Source organism: Bicyclus anynana, chromosome Z, assembly GCF_947172395.1.
Source record: "Bicyclus anynana chromosome Z, ilBicAnyn1.1, whole genome shotgun sequence".
NCBI lineage: Eukaryota > Metazoa > Arthropoda > Insecta > Lepidoptera > Nymphalidae > Bicyclus > Bicyclus anynana.
This window is the reverse complement of record NC_069110.1, coordinates 17,281,873-17,306,236: the sequence shown is the minus strand read 5'-3', so window position 1 is coordinate 17,306,236 and position 24,364 is coordinate 17,281,873. Positions and strand designations below refer to the sequence as shown.

Below are 24,364 nucleotides of genomic sequence, written 5' to 3'. Positions count from 1 at the left end.
GTCCGCGACGCCATATATCTATCTTCTATATATTAGCAGATATAGTACCTTTTGTGTTTTAAAAATTATAAATTTTATATACTTAGGTTTGCGTCATTATTTATGCTACTTAACTTAAATCCTTATCAAAATAAATTATTTAATAATCACAAGGATATTATGGAGATAAGATTTGCCCTTTATAGTATGTTAATTAGTTAAATAGTTTCGGAGATAATACAAAATTTCTAAAAGACTCAGAAATTCCGCTACATGACGCCCTGCGCTTTCAATTACGTAGTTCCCGTTCCTGTGTGAATATGGGAATCAAACATAGCCTATGACACTCGCAAATAAAAACAATTTTCCAAATCGGTCCTGTAGATCCAAAGATTATAATTTTAACATAGAAGTCTCTATTTTCCTTTGTCATCGCACCACGCTCATAGGGCTGGACCGATTTTGCTAAGGGTAAGGTAGGGAAGGTATAGGGTAGGGTAGGGTAGGGTACAGGTAGGATAGGGGTTGTGTAAGGGTAGGGTAGGGGTAAAAGTAGGGTAGGGGTAGGGTGGGGTAGGGCAGGGTAGGGGAGTGTATGTCTAGGTTAGGGGTAGGGTAGGGGTAGGGCCTACCCCTATCGTAGGGGTAGGGAAAGGGAAGATTACGGGTAGGGTAGGGTAGGGTACGGGTAGGGTAGGGGTAGGATACAGTTAGGGTACGGGTAGGGTAGGAGTAGGTAGGGTAGAGGTAGGAGATCGATACTGAAGCCTATTTTCTATTTTTTGTCTGTCTGTTTGCCTTTTTTTTGACCGGGTATCTCGCTGAAACTACAGAATGAATGATACTTAAGACGATTTGAGACCATAACACGTAGAAGGATAATATGATACTTTTTGTCGCGAAAACAAAATCAGAAATGGGTGAAGTAGGGGTAGAAAGTTTGTACGGAAAGTTCTTAATTTTTCTAGGTACATTTGTAAATGTAAAATGATAAGTGGACTATTTATTAGGTATAAGTTATAAAACTTGCAAAATACAATGTGAAATAGGGGTTGAAAGTTGACATCGATTTTTACGCGGACGAAGTCGCGGGCGTCCGCTAGTTAATATATAAATGTGAAAGGTCATCACGGAATCTCAAAAACCGTTTGACGTACAAAGATGAAATTGGTCAGGGAGGTAGTTTACAGTTAGTACACGTCCGATATGAACGGATTTTGCATGAGGGCCGGATTAAGGAGTTCGAAGGGCGAACGAAGTCGAAAGCATCCGCTAGTGCTTCAGATTGCAAGTAAATTACAAAATAAATTTCTCGACTAATTCAAAAAAGCAATTCAGTACTATCTTATTTTTCAGGGTCGTTTTAATCCGATTATCTGGATCGATAATTTGCTATCAAACTCCTTCTAATAAGATTTATCACGTAGAACAACACTTTGCATTATTATCGATCGATCAAAGCTGTCAGCTTTGATTGGTCGAGTTACCAAAACTGTCACACAATCGATGACATTCACAGGCTTCAATGTGTTTTACAATCTTTCCCTTTATCATTCTCATGTTTTTAAAGTAATGGTTGAGAAAACAAACAGATGGCCTTCGACGGCCAAGAGGTGCAGATGGTAGTGACCCTGCCTTTTGCATCCAACTGTGGATTCGATTCCCACAACGGAATTTTTTTCGTGTAATTAACATAGATGTCTTCCAGTGTCTGATATCGTTATCGTCGTTCGTCGTTATCAACCCATTCGGCTCACTGCTGAACAAGTCTCCTCTCAGAATGAGAGGGGTTAGGCCAATAGTCCACCACGCTGGCCCAATGCGGATTGGCAGACTTCACACACGCAGAGCATTAAGATAATTCTCTGGTATGCAGGTTTCCTCACTATGTTTTCCTTCACCGATTGTGACACGTGATATATAATTTCTTATAATGCACATAACTGAAAAGTTGGAGGTGCATGCCCCGGACCGGATTCGAACCCACAACCTCCGGAATCGGGGCAGAGGTCATATCCACTGGGCTATCACGGCTTTTTTTATTTTATCGTCGTTATTCGTTATAATATATTTTTTTATATTTTTATTTTTTATCTTGATTTTGCAATCAATCAAATTGAAATTAAAAGAGTCTGAAATTGATAGTGTTATTTAACAAATGACACTAATTTCGACATTGTAACGGCTCATTTATCAAATCTGAGCCCAACAATATATAAAAAATAGAATTGATTTAATTATGATTTATTTGTAATCGCATTTCGTTAATATCTCATCTGATAGAGAAAGAATATCAATCAAGTCATCAAACTTAACAAATAATCTCCTTTCCTCGCAAATACGAAAATATGTACTAAAACTGGGTACCAGAGTTTGTCATACAGGGCATAGAACCCACAATCCTTTTGATTCCGGAATGGCGCAACAACCGAGTCCATAGTTCCAAAGTACGTACCTAAGATCACCATGGCATGAAATTAAAAGCACTCCAGAATATAAAACCCAAAAATCTTCATGCCCTCACCACTTGCTAAAAACTTCAAAATTTTTGAATTTTTGAAGGTCAAGTTATTAATTACACTCTCGGTCAAGTCATCAATATTCTTTTTCAGTGCGCGTTCATTTGAGACCCCACTCGAGTATATTTGCTGACATTCAGTCATTCTTCCCCTCTGGCACCCCCAAAACTTTTAAACGGCTCAACCGATTCTTCCTAGCGGCGTCATGCCCGAGTTTCAGCGACCGGCGGAACCCCAATTTCAGCCCAATATTTAGTTAAATAAATATTTGTCGAGACTTCTAAAGGTTACAGTGTTTGTTAGGAAATTCTGTACCCATATTCAATTTCGAATCGAATGACACCTTAACCTCAAAAATGAGACGGAGAACTTTTTTACTACTAAAGAGCACTTGTGAATTAGACTATTACCCACCCGTAAGAAGTTATCACTTCAAAACTTACATGTTCTAACAATTATAAGATACGAACATTAGCTAGTATAATGTACCTACTTGACAATGATTCCAGGCACTCGATGTCATTGAAGTTACATATTCTATTGCGATCTGCAACAAATTGAAAACTTTACAAATAAACCAGTAATTTTAGGCATTTTAAACCCCAATCTGGGGAAAATTCCTACTGTGCTGATTTTTTGTATACTATACACCTTTATTACGGTCTTATTATTAAGATGTGAAAAATCGACATCGATATCGTGTTGGCTAAAAAAATTAAGGAAGGTCAAAAGGTCATGAAAATCAGAATCAAATATCAAAACTGTAAGCATCTATAGAACGGGAGCCTGCTTAGTCAGACCTACTTCATTTTATGAATACTGAATGTTTGTCAACTCATGCTCTCTGGAATGCAGCAAATGTAACTACCCTAGTATAAAACGTAATGCTATGATACTTTCTACGAAATACCATGCCGAATGAGTTCCCCAGCCACAGAAAGCAGTTAATTGGCAGAAGGCCAATTAACTTCTATGAGTTCTATGCAAGCATAGAGTCAATCGCTAGAAGTTTTTTTTTTAATCTTCAACAATGAATTTTCGAAAGTTGCCGAATAGAAAAATTTAAGTGAGGCGATTGGGGACATGATTTCTCATAGTATACGCATATATATAAGAAAATATAAAACAAATGTGCTACCTTTCAAACCACAGACCATAATAGGCTGATTGACTCTTTTTTTTAAAAGGTCTTAAATTATTCATTATCGTTCTACTAGATAAAAAAAATTGTTTATTTTGTTAAAACTCTGTCTGCCATGATGGTCTATGTTTTATCTGTGCCATGACGTCACTTTAACAAATCCTATTCCAGGATAGTACTAGACAAAAATATTAATTTACAATTAGTTTTACTTTGACGTTTAGTTTATCAAGTGTGTTAATGACGTCACAAAATGGACGTCAGCGTTTTTGACGTTTGGAAAATTTGAAAAAATACGTGATATTTTTTTTTTATTGAGAATGAATACAATAAGGAACTTAAGCTAACTTATCCTAATAACTATACAAATCATGCCCACGTGGAATGGTGGCAAGAATACTGGGCTGCATTTCCGCGCTGGACAGCCAGGCTGATCCTTTGCGCAAAAAATGAGCCAGCCCTTCTGTCACCAGTCTAGGCAACAAGCCGCGGTGAAATGGTATGGAAAATTTTTTTGGCACTGCGACTCCATGGCCCAAGGGTCTCCACGGCAAAAGGTACAAATATGTAACTCTCTGTCAGAGAGGCATACTTGAGCCACTTACGCATGTAGCATCCCACATTAGGGCCCGCCCCATTTCGTGATATTTAAATTAAGTGTTATAGAAAATCCTTAAGTTTTATTAATTGATATCGATATATTTCGGACTCTTATTCCATTACTACACGAAATTAATATTGTGTATATTAAATTTGATATGAGTCAACTATCCTATTGAGTAGCGTATTTACCATGGTAGGAACATTGGCTATCACAATATTTTCAATACAGTTCATAAAATGTGGTATGTCTGACTATTGCAAACAGCTCTGAATCCACTACTACTTCATGGCTCTTCCTTCGATAGTTGTGTAAAAAAACGAGAAAAACTAGAATTACCTCTCTTTGGAAAATAAAATGGTACACAGTCACACAATTTTACCATTAACTGCATTCTTCGTAAAGCCCTGCAATTGTGGAACGAGTATTGTTTTATGTTTGGGATTTCGATCTGAAAATAAAATATAAGTCTAAATAAAGTATCAACCATAAATGTATTTAACGATATATAAATAAATAAGTATACTTGCACTACACACATCACTACATAGCTACAAAGTAAGCATATGAGTACTAAGGTAGCGGTTTTAATACATATTTATATCTATGTACATTGTACATATAATGTATAAATATACCGAGACACTGGAAAACACCCATGCTCATTTTTCAGTTGTAGGAATCGAACCCACGACCGTGGATGCAGAAAGCAAGATCACTACCCGCTGCGTCACGCGGTCGTCAAATATATATATTTTATATATTGTATGAAATATGTTGGTTTGATAGCTTATATGTATTTATACCTCAACCCCTAACCCTATGTTGGTTATGATAGCCTAGTAAACAATCATAGGCGTATATAGCGGGTGGGCCGGGTGGGCCGGGCCCACCCTAGAGTAGTCCAGTGCCCACGCTAGGATACTGGGCTACCGATTTGAAATCCTGTGATGAACGTCGAAATACCAATAATTTTATAGAAAATATCATTTAAAATATCAAATAATAACAATTACAATAGATTCAAAGAAAAAATAATAAAAAAGTCGAGCCTTTTCAGAAGTCTACATCTACAAAGTATATTGCTAACGAAATATTTATATTGAGTGTCGACTTTGTCATAGTAACTTTGTTTAGTAATATGCAGGCCCACCCTAGGAAATAATACTAGTCGTCGTCATCAACCCATATTCGGCTCACTGCTGAGCTCGAGTCTCCTCTCAGAATGAGAGGGGTTAGGCCAATAGTCCACCACGCTGGCCCAATGCGGATTGGCAGACTTCACACAAGCAGAGAATGAAGATAATTCTCTGGTATGCAGGTTTCCTCACGATGTTTTCCTTCACCGATTGAGACACGTGATATTTAATTAGGCCTTAGGTTTGAGGATCATGTGGCAGAGGTAGTTCGAAATTGTTTTTATCGGCTAAAAATCATTTATAAGGTCCGTGATTACCTCTCTCAGGAACTACGTATAAAATTGGTCGAATCTTTGGTATTGTCAAAGCTTAACTATGCAGATGTTGTATTTGGTCCTCGACTTCTGTGTAGAACCAAGCGCTTAATACAACGAGTACAAAATGCTTGTGCTCGTTTCTGTTTTAATGTCCCGCCAAGAACTCATATTACTCCATTTTTGAACCATCATAGTTTGTTAAAGATGAGAACTAGAAGAAAGTTACATTTGGCGTGTTTACTGTTTGGAGTTATTAAGGAGGGTAAACCACTGTATCTTCTTCATAAACTCACTTGGGCGGCTGATGATGAAACCGTGCGTCGCAGCTGCCGACATCAATTTCGGGTTCCCCCTCACCGTACTGCCGCGTTTAGAGGGTCATTTACATACTCCGCTACTAAATGCTGGAATAATATTCCCCCACCAATAAAAAAAATCAAGTCTAAATTTAAATTTAAAAAATTATTGAACCGATTTCTCCTCGACAAACAGATGGAATTCCAGCATCATGTGGCGGAGTTTTCTTTCTTATAGCAAATATTTATATACTATACTATGTGTAACTTATATGTGTAATCAATATTATATTTAATAATGTACAAATTTAGTAATTATTCATTCATATTACATTTTTATATAAATATTCTTTTTCTTTTTTTATTTATTATGTAGTTATAGTAAGTAAATATAATAATAATAGTATAGTTATTAAACTTGGGAATAAATTTGATTGTTGGTTTTAATACTGTAGGTACTTTAATGTTATATAATTTTTCTTTTTGTTCTTTTTTATATGTTTTAAACTAGTTATAAGTTTTAATTTGGTTTTGCTTTAAATATAGGTTTATGTTGCCTGTTTTCATGGTGGCACTTAGAACTGGGTCCTAGCTGAAAATCAGCGCTGTATGTTCTTTGTTTATGGGGAGCATACAGCAATATGCTGAGCTAGGACCTTTTTCTAGGTTATGCCACACATCGCAGGGTATTATTCTTAAATAATTGTGGTGTGTGGCATAATGTAGTAATAAATATATTTTCTTTCTTTCTTTCTTTCTTTCTAATTTCTTAAAATGCACACAACTGAAAAGTTGGAGGTGCATGCCCCGGACCGGATTCGAACCCACACCCTCCGGAATCGGAGATAGATAGAGCAGTGATAGCCCAGTGGATAATACTAGTTACGCCAATGTAAACAATAATCGATACCCTCGTTCATATATGTAGGTACCTAAAAATGTTCTGTGCATTATAAAAAAAAATACTAAGAATTCCATCAAATTAGGCTATTCATAATAATTGTTGACGCACACTAATAAGATCTGATAAGTTCTCAAGATATAAAGCCTATGTCGGGTCTAGATAGCTTATCTTGAACATTTTGCGTCAATGCTTATTTGCGAAGATACATCACGATAGAACTGTGAATTGACGCACGCGTTCTTAATACTCAATCGAAATTCTTAAATATTAAGTAGTGTCATAAATTGATTGCTGAAGAAGCCGTCACTAAGCTGAGAAACTAAGCAATACGTTTTTGATAAACGACTTTATATGCGAGCTGACGCCGCGCGGTTTTACCCGCGTGGTTCCCGTTCTCGTAAGAATATGGGGATAATATATAGCCTATAGCGTTCCTCGATTAATGGGCTATGTAACACTAAAAAAAAAATTCAAATCAGACCAGTAGTTCCTGATTTATTTTTTTTTATTTTATTCTTTACAACTTAGCCCTTGACTACAATCTCACCTGATGGTAAGTGATGATGCAATCTAAGATGGAAGCGGGCTAACTTGTTAGGAATAGGATGAAATCCACGCTCCTTTAGGTTTCTACACGACATCGTACCGAAACGCTAAATAGCTAACGTCTTTGTTGGTAGGACGGCCAAGCCAGACCTGGACCAATTAAGAAAACCTCAATTGGCCCAGCCGAGGATCGAACCCAAGACCTCCGTCTTGTAAATCCACACCACTGCGCCACGGAGGCCGCCAAAAACTAACTATTAATAAAAATAACTATTAGTTTTTAATATTTTCTCATGTATTCTACGGGATATCATGAGGTATCATGTCTCCAAGATCCTTAGCTTTGTGGCAACCCTTCGCTAGAGCCCTTCTCTTTAAAATTCTTTAATTGTGTTTTTGGGAGGGTTACCGCGAAGCTAAATGACTGATGACTATACTATAGTCTGGCAAGTTGATAACACTCGCATGATATGCGGGCGACAGGGGGAAAGACTGCGCGGGTATGAAATCGTGCGTGCGGGGAAGTGACGTGCATCACTCGTGGGTTTTTTATTTATCGCTACACGCCCTCGGTTCTGTATTAGGAGTGGGTACGACAATAGACCGGCGGGGCTGGTATCGAATCACCACCGCTCGGTGATGAGTCCAACCGCTTTACCGTTGAGCTATTGATGCTCTCTAGTGAGGCATATATGTCTATCGCAGGTTCTCAGTCCACACCCGATTTGTTCGTGTCAGGCACAGTATAGAGATGATCCAGAATGAGTCTTTACAAGCAGTGTGGTGACGCCGGTGAAATCCATAAAAAAACTAAATTCACGCGTATTATTCACACATCCGCATATACAAACTTTTATCATAATTTGTATTTTAGAAAAAATTAACACTAACAACAATTATGTAAATCGATAAAATAATCAATAAAAAATACTTACTCCATCTGATTTCTTCAGTTTTTGTGAACAGTTTGTGTTTTTGTTTTTTCTTTAATAGTATTGAAAATTACTGACGCGTGTCGTACTGACTCGAGAATGTATTCATTTTTGAATTTTGTATTTGGCTACGACACCGTCGTGTTCCGTGCGCTCTATCTGTATTATTCTTTAATCTGTGGTGTCAGGAATCTGACTTTTACCGGTGACCTTATGGAATTTTTAATAAAGAGCATTCATTTTCTGTGCGCACGGTGTCAAATAACATGAACAACAAACCCATAGTTTTCATAGGTTCCATCCTTTATCCCATGAAAAGCGGACGGACGTTCTACGTAAAAGCTTTTAGAGGAAACAAAGGTGGGTATGGATGGTGTATGTCATAGCAATGCCTTTGCTGGTGTGACATTCGACGGCTTTAGCCTTTTATGATGTCAAGCTCTAATAAAGCCTTTGTTTGGAAGGTATTCTTTGAACACAATGACCACATATCAAATAACTCCTATATTAAATGAAGTAACTTTATTATTCTAGTGATTTTTAAAATAAACAAACAAACAATGGATGTGGATGTGTGGCGAGGTTCTAAGAAATATTGAAAGGGAAAAGCCAAGGAAAATTTTCTTGGCTCAAATATCAATAAAAGTCCAGATCAAAAGCAAGGGAGATGCAAGGATAATGGCAAGTGGAAAGATGGTCTCAGATTGCGTCTATTGTAATGGGTCGTGTTAATATGTATATTATTATATTGGTATCACACTGGGATCAGTAATTATATAACATTTCAAGCAAAATACAAAAGAAGCCGAATATAGCTCGATCGCTCAGGTATATCAACAAAATCAGTTTTTCACAAATTCCCCGGGAACGATTAATTGTTTTGGCATAAAAAGCATATATGTCGCTCAATAATCTCCTCTTTTCAATATAAGTGAAAGTCACATTAGAGTCGTTTCAGCCGTTGAAAAAGATTAGCCCGGACAAATGGAAAGAATATACAGACAGAAAAACACGAAAATCTATTATACTTATAATAAATCTGTAGAGAGGTCAATTTAGTAGTATCAGGGGGTGGTTAGTGATAGATAAAACTTTCGTCTGTTTGTCTGTATGTTTGTTATAGAAAAAAAAACTACTCGACGGATTTTAACGTAACATGGTATTATTATTCTTCATACTCCTGGGCAGATTATAGTATACTTTTCGTCACGCTACGATCAATAGTAGAAGAGTAGTGAAGGGAAACGTTCGAAAACCGGGAGTAGTTACTCCATTTTTACAGCGATACTACTGCAAGGGCTGGATTATAGAGGCCTAGGCCTAAGGGCGGACGAAGTCGCGGGCGTCCGCTAGTGTAAAATAAGCTTGTTTGTTTTTGGAATCGTGTACATAACTATACACACTTGGTAAAACAGTTATCTTGAAATCACAAACAGACACTTTTTATTTATATGTATTGATAGATAATCGATACATCTATTTTAATGACGGCCTCCGTGGCACAGTGGTATGCGCTGTGGATTTACAAGACGAAGGTCCTGGTTTCAATCCCCGTCTGGGTTGATTGAGGATTTCTTAATTGATTTAGCGTTCCGGTACGATGTCGTGTAGAAACCGAAAGGAGAGTGGATTCAAAAAGAAATCAAAATACATTTATTTCAGTTAGGCTTAGTTTACAAGCACATTTGTGCATTTTGAAAGGCACACGCGCATTGGTCAGAGAAGAGCCCACAACAAACTCAGCCAAGGTTTATTTTTTTTGTTTACCACCACTTTACAAACTTATTCCAAGCTTTTTTATCATTTATATACTCATTAACAGTATAATAAGACTTTCCTAAAAGCTTGCGTTTAATAAACACTTTGAACTTTTGATATTGTAGTCAAGGGCTAACTTGTAGAAAGAAAAATTAAAAAAAAAAAGTTACATACTTCATCGGTGTAGTAGCAGTGTCTGTCGTAGACTGGGAACGATCTGATTCCCGACGTAGCGTAAGTCCTCTCCGCTGATACAGCGATTAGTAGTTCGGATGACGGGTTGACTACTCGCATAGGCGAATCTAGGTCCGGAACGTTGTATGCGTTGTCAACAAACACCTGTGTGATAGCCAAATAGTCATCATCATCATCATCATCATCATCATCATCATCAACATTTTTAGCTTAATTACTACACTTATATTGGTTTATAATTTAGTTAAATTTTATTATTTCAGTTTGTGTAAGTGATAATAAATAAATAAATTATCATCACTATCATCATTTTGGCCCTAACAGGAGAGGAGATATGGAACTTCAGATATGCTTCCCTAAGTTAGAAGACAATAATCGTCATAAACACAATAATCTCAAATTAAACGATTTACGACATTCAATAAATATTAATTTAATTGCACCACTGCATATTTTTCTCTTTTACAATTATTCCATAACTAATAACTTTGCCAACTTTCAAAACTCTAGACCAGAGTTCCCCAAACTGTTTTTGTGTTGTAGACCCCTTGCCATGGTTTTCCGTGTTGGGTAGACCCCCTACTTACCTGATATGGATTTCCTGTAAATTTCTAACTTTAGTGAAGTTTAGTGTTAAAAACTTAAAATAAAAATATATGTTAATTAATACATTTATTTATTGCATGCCCCGGACCAGATTCGAACCCACCAGAATCGGAGGCAGAGGTCATATCCACTGGGCTATCACAGCTCCATGGGTGCGTTTAGGGCAACAAAAAAACTAACTTCAGAAATAACATTTAGACGGCCTCCGTGGCGCAGTGATGTGCGCGATGGATTTACTTGTCGGACCTGGGTTCGATCCCCGGTTGGGCCGATTGAAGTTTTCTTAATTGGTCCAGGTCTGGCTGATGGGAGGCTTCGGCCGTGGCTAGTTACCACCCTATCGACAAAGACGTACCGCCAAGCGATTTAGCGTTCCGGTACGATATCGTGTAGAAACCGAAAGGGGTGTGGATTTTCATCCTCCTCCTAACAAGTGAGCCCGCTTCCATCTTAGATTGCATCATCACTTACCATCAGGTGAGATTGTAGTCGAGGGCTGACTTGTAGAGAATAAAAAAAAAACATACTCAACCAACACGTCAGATACATAGTATATACATAGTAGGTTAGTTAATTACTAGGTGTGCATTTCGAAAATCTAACGATTTGAGAGTTATGTAATGGAATGGGAGGGTCCCAAAGTTACATAATATAATCCCTATACTATTTTAGTTCTCGATTTACGAGCGCGATGAAATTATTACTTATTTTGATCAAAATAATCTCTTAGTTAATCGCCAAAATTTTCTGATAATTTCAGTAAGCCGTAATAAAAATTGCTTTTATAAGAAAAATAATATTTTTTCATGAAACCTTTGTTTTTACTTCATGCCCTTTTTTATCCTCTTGGCTATTTTAAGGTTGGTTGTATAATCGCCCAATTGAGTTACACGAGTTACTGCAAAAACACTATGGGCCTATCGTAAGAATAGACGGCAATCTCGGTTTCCCTCCAATCACTTTTATCTTTGATCCGGAAGCTGCCATAACGGTAAGTATTAGTAACTAGCTGATACACGCGACTTTTTCCGCGTGAACTTGATGTACTTTATAAATTCTTTTTTGTTAATAAGTTCCTATCTATCTAAGACTGGGCAGTAAGTACTCATTAGTTAAGATTCGGTATCGCCCAAGTTAATAACCCGATCCCAGTGAAATTCTGGGAATAACTAAAAGCAAAAAAAATTAATTAACGTTTGTTCTTCCTATCATTTAATCTACCAAATGTAATCAGTTCCCATGACGCGTTAGTAACTGCAAATTTAGCATCCCGGGCTATTACTATAGTGTGATGGACCTGCCAATGCATAGCTTTAAGCAATGTGTTAAAAAACATTTACTTAGTCGAGGATACTACAACATCGATGAGTTCCTTAAAGATAAAAGCGCTTGGAGGCCATTGGATCATCTTCCACCTTTAAACAAAAAGTAAAACTATATGAAATTGTAATGTTATCATCAATTGTAAATAATAATAATGTACCTATGATTTTTTAAAAAGAGCAACAGTTGAGTTTCTTGTCGGTTTCTTCTCAGCAGAACCTGCCTTACGAACCGGTGGTAGAATAGAAATAGTCAACTGACGTATCAAAAGTGCTTGTAAACTGAGCCTACTTGAAATAAATGATTTTTGATTTTTTGATTTTTTGATTAAGTACTCAACCTTAAAGACTTTCCAAAATAACTGGATTAGCGAATCTAAAAGAAAATCTGCTAAGCAGCCGTTAATACCAATTAGGATATTGTTAAAGGATTAGTCAGGGTTCCGTAAAACATTTTGTAAAACTATCAAGTTAATTTTTCGCAAGTAGCCTCATATCGATGAGACGATCAACATTTTTATTTACGAATATTTTTTTTTTATTCTTTATAAGTTAGCCCTTGACTACAATCTCACCTGATGGTAAGTGATGATGCAACCTAAGTTGCAAGCGGGCTAACTTGTTAGGAGGAGGATGAAAATCCACACCTCTTTAGGTTTCTACACGACATCGCAACGGAACGCTAAATCCCTTGGCGGTATGTCTTTCTCGATAGGGTGGTAACTAGCCACGGCCGAAGCCTCCCACCAGCCATATTTATATTTTTGTTTCTGGTAGCTAACTGAGTTACTGGGAAATAAATATTTCTGAGTGTCAGAATGAGATAATATGCCTCGCAATTTGTAGGACATTGTTGCTATTAAGTTGTATAACTATTAATTAATCAACAGTAACAGTAGTGTGATAGCCCAGTGGATATGACCTCTGCCTTTGATTCTGGAGGGTGTGGGTTCGAATCCGGTCGAGGGCATGCACTCCAACTTTTCATTTGTGTGCATTTTAAGAAATTAAATATCACGTGCCTCAAACGGTCAAGGAAAACATCGTGAGGAAACCTGCATACCAGAGAATTTTCCTAATTCTCTGCGTGTGTGAAGTCCGCATTGGGCCAGCGTGGTGGACTATTGGCCTAACCCCTCTCATTCTAAGAGGACTCGAGCTCAGCAGTGAGCCGAATATGGGTTGATAACAACGAATCAACAGTAAAAAACATCTGGTACTTCAACTTGTATCAATAACGAGGTTATTAAAAGTTGTTACTAAGCAGCTGTTTTTTTTATTGTGCTTAATAAATAGTGTTACATTATCTCGTACCACTATCGTATCGAAATACGTAAGTACTTACGTATCACAGTAGTAATCATGCAACTTAAATCAACAATACTTGATATTGTTGTTCGAAGGCTTTCCTTGATGGTACAGTGGTTAACCTATGCGGCATCGGATCACGAGGTCCGGGGTTCGAATTCTGGGTCGGGTAATGAAATAGCTACTTAGATTTTCTTACCCGCACCTTGGAGAGCAAGTTAAGCCATCGGTCCCGGTCATTATCATTAACATCCGATAGTGATCATTAATATAACATTATCAAGTGAAAAACCCTTGCAAGGGGCATTGCTTGAATGCCCTTCCGGCTTCTGTGTTTCCTAACAATTATGATTTGTGCACCTTCAAGACAAAGTGAATAGGCATTTTCTAGGCAAGCGCGCTCCAACCTAGACCTCATCATTGCTTTCCACCAGGCATGATGTAGTCAAGCACAAGTCTATTATGAATAAAAAAAAGCCCGCCAACCCTCATTGGATCAGCGTGGTGGGTCAATGCTCCATATCACCTCTCCTATAAGGAGGGACGCCTGGCCATGTAGTAGGCCGTTCCTCACACGTATAATTTGAGCACCTTCAAGGCAAGAGTGAACAGGCAACTTCTAGGCAAGCGCGCTTCGTCTTTGACTCTCATCATTTCTTTCCATTAGGCATGATTGTAGTCAAGAGCAAGCCTATACAACATGAAAAAAAATATCGATTGTCTATAAAGTCGGTTTACTGACAATAGTTGAACATGACAACGTCATAAGAAAATCCCGATGGAATGGTTGCATTTTTCATCGTTTTTCTAAAATACTGTTTAATAATCTTTATAGACTACAATATACTTTATTTCTTGTAAAAAAGTTGGCAACCCTAGAGCGTCGAACGACGCATGATGTCATTTTTTTCGAATGTGCAGCCGGCTCCATCGAATTATAAGACGTTGTCACGTCAAAAAACTTACGAGTGATCCTAATGAAGCATGGTTACTGCTGTAGTAATCTGTAGGATCTGTTTTGACGACAACTGTCAAGGCAGTTTGATATCCGCAGGAGGCTACGCGTCTGGGTAACGAAAAGCGGAACACTTTTAACCTGTAAAACCAAAAATGAAACTAATTCGTATAAAATACTAATATAAATAGTGTACTAATGTAAATAGTACTTTAACACATTAAAGAATAATAGACAGATAGAGCATACGGAACCGTTCCAAATATAATTTCAAAAACTAATAAATTCTTGAGTCAGTACGACACGAAGCGTCGCTTCAGTAATTTTTAATATTATTCAAGAATAACCTTGTCTTGTGTTTTTAAACATTTTTAAAACTGTTTACAAAAACTAAAAAAATATGATGGAGTATTTTTTACAGGTTTGATTAATTATTGATTATTACTTTATTATGATATCAATTTAAGTATTTAATTGTTGTTAGCGTTAAATCTTGAAATACAAATTATGAAAAAAGTTTGTAGGTATATATATTTTTTTTTTATTCTTTACGAGTTAGCCCTTGACTACAATAATCACCTGGTGGTAAGTGATGATGCAATCTAAGATGGAAGCGGGCTAACTTGTTAGGAGGAGGATGAAAATCCACAGCCCTTTCGGTTTCTACACGACATCGTACCGGAACGCTAAATCGCTTGGTGGTACGTCTTTGTCGGTAGGGCGGTAACTAGCCACGGCCAAAGCCTCCCACCAGCCAGACCTGGACCAATTAAGAAAACCTCAACCGGCCCAGCTGGGGATCGAACCTAGGACCTCCGTTTTGTAAATCCACCGCGCATACCAGTGCGCCACGGAGGTCGTCATGTATATGCGGATGTCAAGGACGCATGACGTTTGTTTTTCTGGGTTTCACTCTGTATCATTCTTTATTCTGTGGCAATAATAAAGTTGTATTTGAACTTCCGGGTAAGTTGAAAAGTCTAACTGTTGTAATATAGTCGCAAAATATTTTTTTTAACAACAATTAAAACGCAGTGTCAGCGTATTGTAATTTGTTCGAGAATGTCCAACGAACCTACGCAGAGCTAGTGGTACGTCGATTCTCTATCTACAAACGCTAACGCTGGAAAAATGGAGGGCTATGACAGATCCGATGGATACCTTGATCACCTGTCGATAACAAATGTCATTGCCGTACGTTTTCAATTTTCGTAGAAAGAGAATCAACGTTCCACAGAGCTCTTTATCCATTTCAAAAATGCCTGTAAACTAAGCCTTATTAAAATAAATGAATTTTGATTTTTTTTTTGTTCGTGGCACGTCGTGTAGGGACATGGTGACTACCTAGTTTGTTAAAAAAAAATACATACTAGTTACCACCCTACCGGCAAAGACGTACCGCCAAGCGATTTAGCGTTCCGGTACGATGCCGTGTAGAAACCGAAAGAGGTGTGCATTTTCATCCTCCTCCTAACAAGTTAGCCCGCTTCCATCTTACACTGCATCATCATTTACCATCAGGTGAGATTGTAGTCAAGGGCTAACTTGTAAAGAATAAAAAAAAAAAAAAACATACTCATTGTCCTCGTCGTTTACGGCGTAATAATTAAATGTGCAGCACTGATGGACTGACACGAACGTGTGTCGGAAAATCTGGTTGCAGTGATATATCGTGTTCTTCCACATACATCGCTCCAATATGTTGCTGCACACGTTGGTTGACGAAAGCTAAAATACAAAAAATCAGTTGTCTGTAAAGTCGGTTTAAAACAGTTTCTTCGTGTAAAGCTTAAGTAACAGTAAAAGTAGTAAGTAGTAAAGAAGATTTTATTTTTCAGTGAATAAGACCGTCTCTTTTGATTTATGACGTTACTTTGACTGTTACTTGCGATGAAGAAACTGGCCGTTACTGACGATAGTTGAACGTGACAACGTCATGAGAAAATACTGATGTAATGGTTGTATTTTTCAAAAGAAAATGTTCGTTTTTCTAAAATACTGTTCAATAATCTTCATAGACCAGAATATAAGTATATTCTGGTCTGGATAGACTCTCATCATTTATTTCCATTAGGCATGATTGTAGTCAAGAGCAAGCAACATGAAAAAAAATCAGTTGTCTATAAAGTCGGTTTACTGACGATAGTTGAACGTGACAACGTCATAAGAAAATACTAATAGACTTTTGCATTTTTCAAGAGAAAATTTCGTTTTTCTAAAATACTGTTTAATAATCTTTATAGACTAGAATAAACTTTATTTCTTTTAAAATAAGTTGGCAACCCTACAGTGATCCCTCACTGTAGGGTTGCCAACCTTAGACGAGGGATTATAAGACGTTGTTACGTCAATAAAGAAATAACAAATATATCTTTACAGAGGCGGCTTTATCTATTGATTTTTTTTTATTATTCTTTACAAGTTAGCCCTTGACTACAATCTCACCAGATGGTAAGTGATGATGCAGTCTAAGGTGGAAGCGGGCTAACTTGTTAGGAGATGGATGAAAATCCACACCTCTTTCGGTTTCTACACGGCATCGTACCGAAACGCTAAATCGCTTGGCGGTACGTCTTTGTCGGTAGGGTGGTAACTAGCCTCGACCGAAGCCTCCCACCAGCCAGACCTGGACCAATTAAGAAAATCTCAATCTGCCCAGCCGGGGATCGTACCCAGGACCTCCGTCTTGTAAATCCACCGCGCATACCACTGCGCTGAGGCCGTCAAATTCGTCAAAGGGGAGGCCACCTGCGCCTATTGTGCAGGGGGTGCGTTGCACCCGCCGCGCGAGTTGTGATAGCGGGCCTGGGCCCAGTAGGTATAACTTTTTTTTTTAATGAAATCCTCATAGATACCGTCTCGCTACGGGGAGGCATGAAGGTTATGTCGGATTTCAACCGACTAAAACCCCACGGTGTTCCGCCTCGTTGCTTGATGACTCAGCCACGGGAACATTTCGTAAACTACACACTTACATTTTAAAATTTTAAAGTTTGGTTGGTTTATTATTTATTCCGAAATTATTAATTTTAGAATACAAATGTTCTTATGCGTGACCGAATAAGAAATGAGGAGATCCGCAGAAGAACCAAAGTCACCGACATAGCTCAACGAGTTGCGAAGCTGAAGTGGCAATGGGCGGGGCACATAGTTCGAAGAGCCGATGGACGTTGGGGTCCCAAAGTGCTGGAACGGCGACCCCGCACTAGTAAGCGCAGTGTTGGCCGACCAGGTGTACTGACGACATCAAGCGAGTCGCAGGGATTCGCTGGATGCAGGTGGCTCAGTATCGTGATGTTTGGAAGTCCCTACAAAAGGCCTATGTCTTGAAGTGGACGTCCATCGGCTGATATGATGATGATGATGATGATGATCCCGTATATATATACTAACTTACTCTTTTGAATAATGTTTTCATGGTAATTTTGTTTAGCTCCAGAACGTCCTGTAGAATGTTCAGCTCTCTTTTCTCATCAGGCCCAACGGTTTTTAAGGAATGCAATAGTGGGACCAGTCGTAGTGTCTTGAACACGAAATCTGATGTCACGTTCTCAGGCAACATCCTAATTAAACATTATGTAATCAGTGCAACAATATATAGTATAAAGCATCGTTGAGTGCATTTAATTTTGTTTTGAATTATTTCAACAAAATTGAATTACATACATACATACATACATACGAGTAGGTAAGCCGTGATAGCCTAGTGGATATGACCTCTGCCTCCGATTCCGGAGGGTGTGGGTTCGAATCCGGTCCGGGGCATGCACCTCCAACTTTTCAGTTGTGTGCATTTTAAGAAATTAAATATCACGTGTCTCAAACGGTGAAGGAAAACATCGTGTGGAAACGTGCATACCAGAGAATTATCTTAATTCTCTGCGTGTGTGAAGTCTGCCAATCCACATTGGGCCAGCGTGGTGGACTATTGGCCTAACCCCTCTCATTCTGAGAGGAGACTCGAGCTCAGCAGTGAGCCGAATATGGGTTGATGACGACGATACGAGTAGGTATATAATATCAGGGTAAGATTGCTTTAGATGAAGCTACTGTTACACGTGTTCATTCCAAGCACGAAAGCTTATTATTGCTACTTATTAGCATGTGTATCGCAACATATTCAGGAGCATACTTGAAAATAGAATGCTTATTGCTAGGAAATGTAAAATGATGATAAGCACGCTCGTATGGAATATACTTAATAACACGTTTTTAGCATGGTATTTTAGAGCAGTGTAACAGTGCCTTAAGTGACAAAGACTGTGAAGACTAAAATTGTCACTACCCACCTCCGAATATTAAAAATCACATGAAGATTAGTGGACCTTTCAAATAGATTTTTATAGATTACATATTATTATATATTTTATGAGCCATGATAGGCCAGTGGATATGACCTCTGCCTCAGATTCCGGAGGGTATGGGTACGAATCCGGTCTTGTGCATGCACCTCAAACATTTCAGTTGTGTGCATTTTAAGAAATTAAATATCACGTGTCTCAAACGGTGAAAGAAAAACATCGTAAGGAAACCTACATACCAGATAATTTTCTTAATTCTGCGTGTGTGAAGTCTGCAAATCCGCAAGGGGCCAGCTGGTGGACTATTGGCTTAACCCATCTTATTCTGAGAAGAGTAAAAGTTGGAAAAGTAAAAGGTTTTGGTTGTTAGCCGCTCCAGTAATAAGGGCGTGTGTAGTAAAATAACGGTCTTATTCATAAAATTGGATTAAGATTTAAGCCTCAAATGTCTTTACCGTAAAGAAAACTTTAAACTGTAGTTTAAAATTGAGGTTTAAATCTCAATCTATGTTTATGAATATAAAGGTTAAAACAAAAAACATAAGTTCTATGTAGTGGAGCCGAAATTTTAAATACTTTATTCATATGATATATATTATATCCTAGATACTTCGTAGTAGTGTACCTGACATAGTAGAATAATAAGTCAGTTATACTAACAGTTCTAGGGACAATCTTCGGGCTGCACTCTTAGATACAATATTCATATCGCATAGAGTTACCGCTGGAAATGGAATATCCCAAATAACGCCTTGAGTTGTCTCTACCACCTGCGAAATAAGTAGACATAGTTGTATGAGAATACTTTAGCTTGGCAACTTCGTTCGTAACACTCCCGATGCGGGAGCGGGCCGGGGGCGTGTAGCGATGAATGAAAACCCACGGCTGACGCACCTCACTTCCCCGCACGCACGATTTCACACCCGCACAGTCTCGTCACCCGCATATCATGGGAGTGTCATGAACCTGGCAAATCCCACACGTTACTAAATTAGATTTCATCGTATAATCGAATATACTTTGAGTTTTTCCTAATTTTTAGTCAATTTGCTAACTAAGCCTAATTGAAATAAATTTCAATTAGGATTAGTATACAGTACTTTCGAAACGCCAGGTAATAATTAATATTATAAGATAATGGTGATAATAATTAGTCGAAAACTTAAAATTTAATTTACGAGGGTCCTAAACGCGCGTTTGTCCGAAAAGACCCACAACAAACTCGGTCAGGTTTTAGGTTCTGTACCTCAAAAGGAAATAACGAAACCCATAAAAGATCACTTTGACCGTTTGACCAAAGTTGTCACCACTCAGCAAAGGCTACGCTAGTATAGTGTAGTAGAGGTGGTACCCTAAAAAATTATTATACAAGATTTTATTTTACGACTTTGTTCACATTTTTAATATACTCGTACATACTCAAGCCAATTTACAACTTTCTAGTAGTACCTAATAGTCTCTACGCTAAACCGCGGACGGACAGACAGACGGACATGGCGAAAGGATATGGATTCCTTGTGGACTACGTTCGTTATCAACCCATATTCGACTCACTGCTGAACTCGAGTCTCCTCTCAGAATAAGAGGCGTTAGTTAATACGGATTGACAGACTTCACACACGCAGAGAATTAAGAAAATTCTCTGGTATGCAGGTTTCCTCACGATGTTTTTCCTTCACCGTTTAAGACACGTGATATTTTATTTCTTAAAATGCACACAACTGAAAAGTTGGAGGTGCATGCCCCGGACCGGATTCGAAGAACCCACACCCTTCAGTATCGGAGGCAGAGGTCATACAGTCTATCACGGATCACGGTTGTGGACTACGGAACTACCTAAAAACAGGGCACACATTTTTGTAGGAAGTGGGAATTTCAAATTGATGCGACAAATTCAAATAGTGCAGTTCGAATCCTGGACTGTTTATTGTTAATGATCCTACTGTTTTTAAACCCCTACGCAAAAAGAGGGGCGTCAGTGAATTTGAGCACCATTCCCTTTAACTCTCCCTTAACATGGAGTGTTCTTAGACATGTTTGATGAGAATCGGTTTAGCCGTTGAACGTTCTGGGGGTTAATTTTGGTTTAGAATAAAAATATCACAAATATCACAAATATCACTCGAGTGGGATCTCAAATGAGAGCGCACTGAAAGAGAATATTACTAACAACATCGAATATCTGCTCGAGGAGCTAAATCCCACTACACTGCTCCAATTAGCTGGCTTAGAGTGAAAATGCATTTTCAACAATCTCTGTAACATGTTAATGATAATAATCGTGACTGAGGGCTTTACGTTCTCTACAATAGGGGAGTGTAACACCCATGTGGGCAGGATATTAAATTAAATTAATCTATTTCAAGCAGGCATTATTTCAATTATATACCTGAGTAGACATTACTTAATACCTTGGTAGGGCCATGAAATGGGGCTAGGTAGGGAGAACAACACGAGCAGAGGAGGGGAGTGCTAATCGATTGTCAAGGAATTCCTTAACCCTACGAGTACATCCTTTAGTCACAAGTTTAGGACAATGCTCGGAGTTTTTCTCTACCACGCGATGGACCCGGCACCTGAACGGCGAATTTATGGAATGCTAAGATATTTGTCTCATAAACTGCATCGATTGCTGCCGAATGTATTCAATTGGTTGCTTTGTTGTTGAGTGAGCAAATTTTAAGTGTTTCAAAAGAATTCCTTTTAAATTTACCCACCAAAACTTAGTTTCTTTAGTACGAAAAAATTACCACATGATTATGTGGAAGTTTCGGTTTCGGCCGTCCAATAGCCACTGCGTTGCTGACGCTCACCGCCCTCGAGAGGGGACGTGAGATGAGGTCGAGTTTCGAGTCGAGACAAGTTAATTCGCACGAGTTACACGTCTCAGGTTGAACCACAGGGTGGTTTGTTGGACGTGTTTCTGGCGTGTCCAGAAAATTATTGCTCTGTTTATAGGCGATGGTGTCCCACCTATTATCAGGTGCAATGATTTTATACTATTAGATACGTTACGTGCCTACAAAACCACCTCTACAAGTGCTCTAAGCTCAGCTGCTCCACTGGGCGCACACATGCACAATATTGTGTTTACTTATAGTAGTCATCAACCCATATTCGGCCCACTGCTGAGCTCGACTCTCCTCTCAGAATGAGAGGGGTTAGGCCAATAGTCCACCACGCTGGCCCAATGCGGATTGGCAGACTTCACACACGCAGAGAATTAAGATAATTCTCTGGTATGCAGGTTTCCTCACGATGTTTTCCTTCACCGATTGAAACACGTGATATTTAATTTCTTAAAATGCACACAACTGAATAGTTGGAGGTGCATGCCCCGGACCGGATTCGAACCCACACCCTCCGGAATCGGAGGCAGAGGTCATATCCACTGGGCTATCACAGCTCCAGCTTGTGTTTACTTAATATATACTTATAATATGTATAATGTTTATCAGTTTTTACACTTCCTGAACACGTAGACAATATAAGAAAAATTTGTTCGCCTCAGTTTCGACGAGCTAGTGCCATATCTATAGTGTAAAATTATCGATCAGGTAGACTATGTCCGCAAATTATTGCTAGGTAAGTTAAAAAAATATATTAGAGTTTGGCTAATGAAAGTAGATAACGAAATTATCCGCCAAATTTAAAAAATCAAATAAAAACATGCGTTTTCATAATTTGTTTAAATTATGCCTATGATTGTGAATACATTACTACCTATACTATAAGTATAGGTAGTTGTTCCAATATTTGCACCGATTTCTTTTTTAATTTGGGTGATTTCAGTCTATACTTTTATTCGCCAAACTCTAATCAAATACTTACAGTCACGATGGGATTTTTGGCGTACCATCTGTACGCTGTGACTAGAAGAAATCCCGCACATATAATACTGATTCCGACCACGACCGCCCACACGGTCCTAGTAAAAAAAAAACATTTGACTCCAATTAATTCCTTCGCGAACTTCAAACGATACTGGATTCATTTCCCAGCTTTAAGTAATTAGGAATCTAAATTAGTTTATGTCAGTTCTAGTTATTGGATTCGGTGGTGAACAATACGTAAACCCTCTGTCGACATAGTGGTAACACCAAACGATGTATCGGCACGGTACCGTATAGAAACCTTTACTTAACGAAACCTTTAATATTATATTTCCTCGTTGTTTCCGTTCCCGCATTTTATAAAACTCACTTCATTAGTTTTATAACATGCAACTCGTGCTTTAATAACCATCATTATGCAACCGTTACATAATCTACTACTTTAAGAGCGCGCAGCGCGTCGTTACGATATGGATAAAATTCGAAGCGCAAACGAGACGCCGAATTATGACTTTCACGTGAGTGATAAAAATTTTAATAAAAAAATTCAACCGACTTCCAACTCAAAAATTAGCCTAAACTAAATAGCAAAAAATAACATCTTACCTATGTGCTACCTTCTGATCAGTTTGAAGGCGGTGCCAAGCCAGTGATGTTTTAATTTAAGCCGTTTAAATTACAAAATTTCTGTGGTTCTTTCAGAAACGGCTTTTTGGAAGTCGGTTAAAAAGCACGGAGCGATTGACGCGCGACGCAAATTTTATGACGTGAGCGCCAAAACCATTTTTACCTAATTGCAAATAAATTAAACAACATAACGAAAAACAAAACGGCCATGTTCAAGATTTATACCTAATTTTCTATACAAAACAAAAACTTAAGAAAATAAGTTTGCTTTTCCTGAGATTGAAAGCAAAATGTGAGCAAAACATGTATTTTTCAAAAAATAAATTATCGAGAAAAGTTTTACAAATTGTGTATTTTGTATAGTCGTAAATAACACTTTGAAATATCATTTACTCAAATATCAGGCTCCTAACTTTTCCAGAATCTGAGATCCAGAACCATTTGTAACCACCAAATTACATATTGCACACTCTTAAAAAGATCATTTCTCAGCAGTACCTGCCTTCCGAACCCTTGGTAGAGTCTTACAAATAGTCAAACTTGTCGGCTCAAAATTTCTTGTAAACAAAGCTTACTTGAAAATTCTGATTTAGATTTTTAATTTTAACAAACAGAGTACAAACCTTTCAGCTACGTTGAGCCCATCCTTGGTGATGTACTTAAAACCGTGCAGATCCGTCCTCGCACAGAACTCCTTGAATTTTATAGCGGCAAAGTGTCCTAGGGACGTCCGCGGAGGCTCGGCGGTTTTATTTTTTAAATTATACTTCATATTGAGTTTTTGGTGATGTCTGTAATAAACCATATCGCGGGATTTATTTCAGTGTGACCGCATGCAAACTGATCGAGGAATCCGGAATGACAAATAGTTGTTACGTTAGGGTTGTCAGTTGTCGCCCGAATAGTGTATACCCAATAATCTATACTAAAATTATAAAGCTGAAAAGTTTTATTTGAACGCGCTAATCTCAGGATCTGATTTCAAAAGTTCTTTCAGTGTTAGATAGCCCATTTATTTATCCCCGTATTCCTATGGGAACAGGAACCACTCGGGTGAAACCGCGCGGCGTCTACTAGTAATATTA

At 38.1% G+C, this 24,364-nt stretch overlaps 1 protein-coding gene across 2 annotated transcripts in view; it reads right to left on the bottom strand.

Annotated features, from left to right (window-relative positions):
* The window catches only part of LOC112053532 (sodium channel protein Nach-like), a 32,344-nt gene extending 8,212 nt beyond the window's left edge, over positions 1-24,132 (bottom strand). For both annotated transcript variants that reach the window (XM_024092979.2, XM_052890733.1), the window contains exons 1-9: positions 23,903-24,132; positions 22,651-22,747; positions 19,480-19,589; positions 17,916-18,081; positions 16,095-16,246; positions 14,530-14,659; positions 10,307-10,471; positions 4,580-4,691; positions 2,992-3,045 (exon numbers count right to left, since the gene is read on the bottom strand). In XM_024092979.2, the coding sequence (XP_023948747.2) occupies positions 2,992-3,045; positions 4,580-4,691; positions 10,307-10,471; positions 14,530-14,659; positions 16,095-16,246; positions 17,916-18,081; positions 19,480-19,589; positions 22,651-22,747; positions 23,903-24,084 (1,168 nt within the window). In that variant the 5' untranslated portion in view covers positions 24,085-24,132. The remainder of the gene's footprint in view (positions 1-2,991; positions 3,046-4,579; positions 4,692-10,306; positions 10,472-14,529; positions 14,660-16,094; positions 16,247-17,915; positions 18,082-19,479; positions 19,590-22,650; positions 22,748-23,902) is intronic.
* Between the last annotated feature and the right edge of the window lie 232 nt (positions 24,133-24,364).